This window comes from Melanerpes formicivorus, unplaced genomic scaffold (genome assembly GCF_026170545.1).
Source record: "Melanerpes formicivorus ecotype bairdi unplaced genomic scaffold, bMelFor1.0.p_v2 SCAF_250, whole genome shotgun sequence".
In the NCBI taxonomy this organism is placed as follows: Eukaryota; Metazoa; Chordata; class Aves; order Piciformes; family Picidae; genus Melanerpes; species Melanerpes formicivorus.
The window spans coordinates 183618-186117 of record NW_027142602.1 but is presented as its reverse complement, the minus strand read 5'-3'; the positions used below and the strand labels follow the sequence as shown (position 1 = coordinate 186117).

Here is a 2500-nt window from a genome sequence, read left to right as displayed (position 1 = left end):
TCTGGCCAGCTCCAGTCTGCAAAGGGTTCTCCTTTTGGAGCCTCTCCTCAGAGGAAGCTGCAGCCTGGCCACCACAAAGCTACCCCAACCCCACACCCCACCAGTGAACACTTCCCAGCTTGCTTCTCCCACACCAGACCCAACTGGGGGCAGGGGGGCTAGGCAGGAGAGCTGGGGAGGGACTTTGGAGAAGGGCTGAGAGTGCCAGGGCAAGGGACAATGGATTTGGGCTGGGGGGAGAGGAGATTGAGACTGGAGGTGAGGAAAGGGAGACAGGGAGGTTGTGGAGGTCCCCTCCAGGCCAGGTTGGATGAGACCTCTTGCCTCAGTCCTTGCATCCATCTCTCCATTCTCCCCCCAGGCCAGGGGACAAGGGCTGGGAGTGCCAGGGCAAGGGACAATGGCTTTGGGCTGGGGGAGGGGAGACTGAGACTGAAGGTGAGGCAGGGAGAAAGGGAGGTTATGGATGTCCCCTCCAGGCCAGGCTGGATGAAGGCCTCCTGTCCCCAGACCTTGCATCCATCTCCCCATCCTCTCTATAGGCCAGGGAGGTTGTGGAAGTCCCCTCCAGGCCAGGTTGGAAGAGACCTTTTGCCTCAGTCCTTCCATCCATCTCTCCATCCTTCCTCCAACCCAGGGAGGTTGTGGATGTCCCCTCCAGGCCAGGTTGGATGAAGCCTCTTGCCTCAGTCCTTGCATCCATCTCCCCATCCTCCCTCCAAGCCAGGGACAAGGGCTGAGAGTGCCAGGACAAGGGACAATGGCTTTGGGGCTGGGAGAGGGGGAGACTGAGACTGGAGGTGAGGAAGGGAGACAGGGAGGTTGTGGAGGTCCCCCTCCAGGCCAGGTTGGATGAAGCCTCTTGTCCCAGACCTTGCATCCATCTCCCCACCCTCCCTCCAAGCCAGAGAGGTTGTGGAAGTCCCCTCCAGGCCAGGCTGGAAGAGGCTGTGAGCAGCCTGCTCTAGAGGGAGGTGTCCCTGCCCATGGCAGGGGGGTTGGAGCTGGAGGATCTTTAAGGTCCCTCCCAACCCATTCTGTGCCTCTGTGTCCATCTCCTGAGAGCAGCAGCACCTGGGGCCAGGCAGCAAAGCCCTGCAGAAAGGAGCTGCCAGGGAATGAAAGCCAAGCAGCTCCATGCCTTGCATCTGGGGGGGTTGGGGAGACTCTGGCACAGGCTGCCCAGGGAGGTTGTGGCTGCCCCCTCCCTGGGGGTGTTCAGGGCCAGGCTGGATGAAGCCCTGAGCAGCCTGGGCTGGGGGGGGGAGGTGGAGGGGCTTGAAACTGGAGGAGCTTTAAGGTCCCTTCCAAGCCAAACCCCTCCCAGGGCTCCATGCTCTTACCCACACCCAGGACAAGCAGAAGGCAAAGCTCTTCCTCCTGGCCAAGCCCTGCAGCCCCTCACCTCCATCTGCTCCCACTCCAGGTCAATGTCCTCGTGATGGGGATGCTCAAGACCTTTGGGATCTTCTTTGTGGCCTTCCAGGAGGAGGTGGGGGGCTCCTCTGAGCAGCTCAGCTGATTGGCTCCATCATGTCCTCCCTGCGCTTCCTAGGAGGTGAGTTGCCCTTCCCCAGGGCCTGGGGCAGCCCTTCAGCCTCCAGCCCCTCCTGCTCAGGGGGGCACTGGGGGATGCTCTGCAGATCCCATTTGCACCTCCCCAGCCTGCTGGCAGCTGGGCACAGCTGGTGCCCCACACCTGAGCCAGCAGGAGCCTGCTCCAAGCCCTGCTGTGGTGCTCAGAGCAAAGGCCTCAGCCCAGCAGCAGCCCCAGCTAGCCCCTGGCCATGGCCACCAGGCATGGGAGGCACTGGGAAGCGAGGTCAGGAGCCCTGACAGCTCTGACTCCCTCTCCTGCCCCACTCCCCAAGCTCCAAAGCAAAGTCTCTTGGCCACTCTTCCTGAATGTCCTGCTGAGGCCACACCTGGAGTGCTGTGCCCAGTCCTGGGCTGCCCAGCTCAGGAGGGACAGGGAGCTGCTGGGGAGGGTCCAAGGGAGGGCTCCAAGGATGCTGAAGGGCCTGGAGCACTGCCTGGGGGAGGAGAGGCTGAGAGCCCTGGGGGTGGTTAGTGTGGAGAGGAGACTGAGAGAGGGGATCTGATCAATGTTTATCAATAGCTGAGGGCTGGTGGGTGAGGAGGGGAGGGGGGACAGGGGCCAGGGCTCTGCTCAGCTGCACCCTGGGATAGCCAAGGGGCAGTGGATGGAAACTGCAGCACAGGAGGTTCCAGCCTCAGCATGAGGGAGGAACTTCTGCACTGTTGAGGCTCCCCAGAGCCCTGGAGCAGGGCTGCCCCAGAGAGGTTGTGGAGTCTCCTGCTCTGGAGCCTTTCCAGCCCTGTCTGGATGTGTTCTGTGTGACCTGAGCTGGATCCTGTGTCCTGCTCTGGCAGGGGGTTGGACTCAGTGATCTCTTTGGGTCCCTTTCAACCCCTAACACCCTGGGAGCCTGTGAGCTTGACCTGGCAGTGCTGGGTTAAGGGTTGGGACTTGATGACC

At 61.8% G+C, this 2500-nt stretch overlaps 1 protein-coding gene across 1 annotated transcript in view; it reads left to right on the top strand.

The window, feature by feature from the left end:
• Window positions 1-2500, top strand: part of SLC16A4 (solute carrier family 16 member 4) — a 23913-nt gene that overhangs the window by 8853 nt on the left and 12560 nt on the right. The window contains 2 exon segments of the mRNA XM_068169955.1: window positions 1427-1517; window positions 1520-1558. Of these exon segments, the coding sequence (XP_068026056.1) occupies window positions 1427-1517; window positions 1520-1558 (130 nt within the window).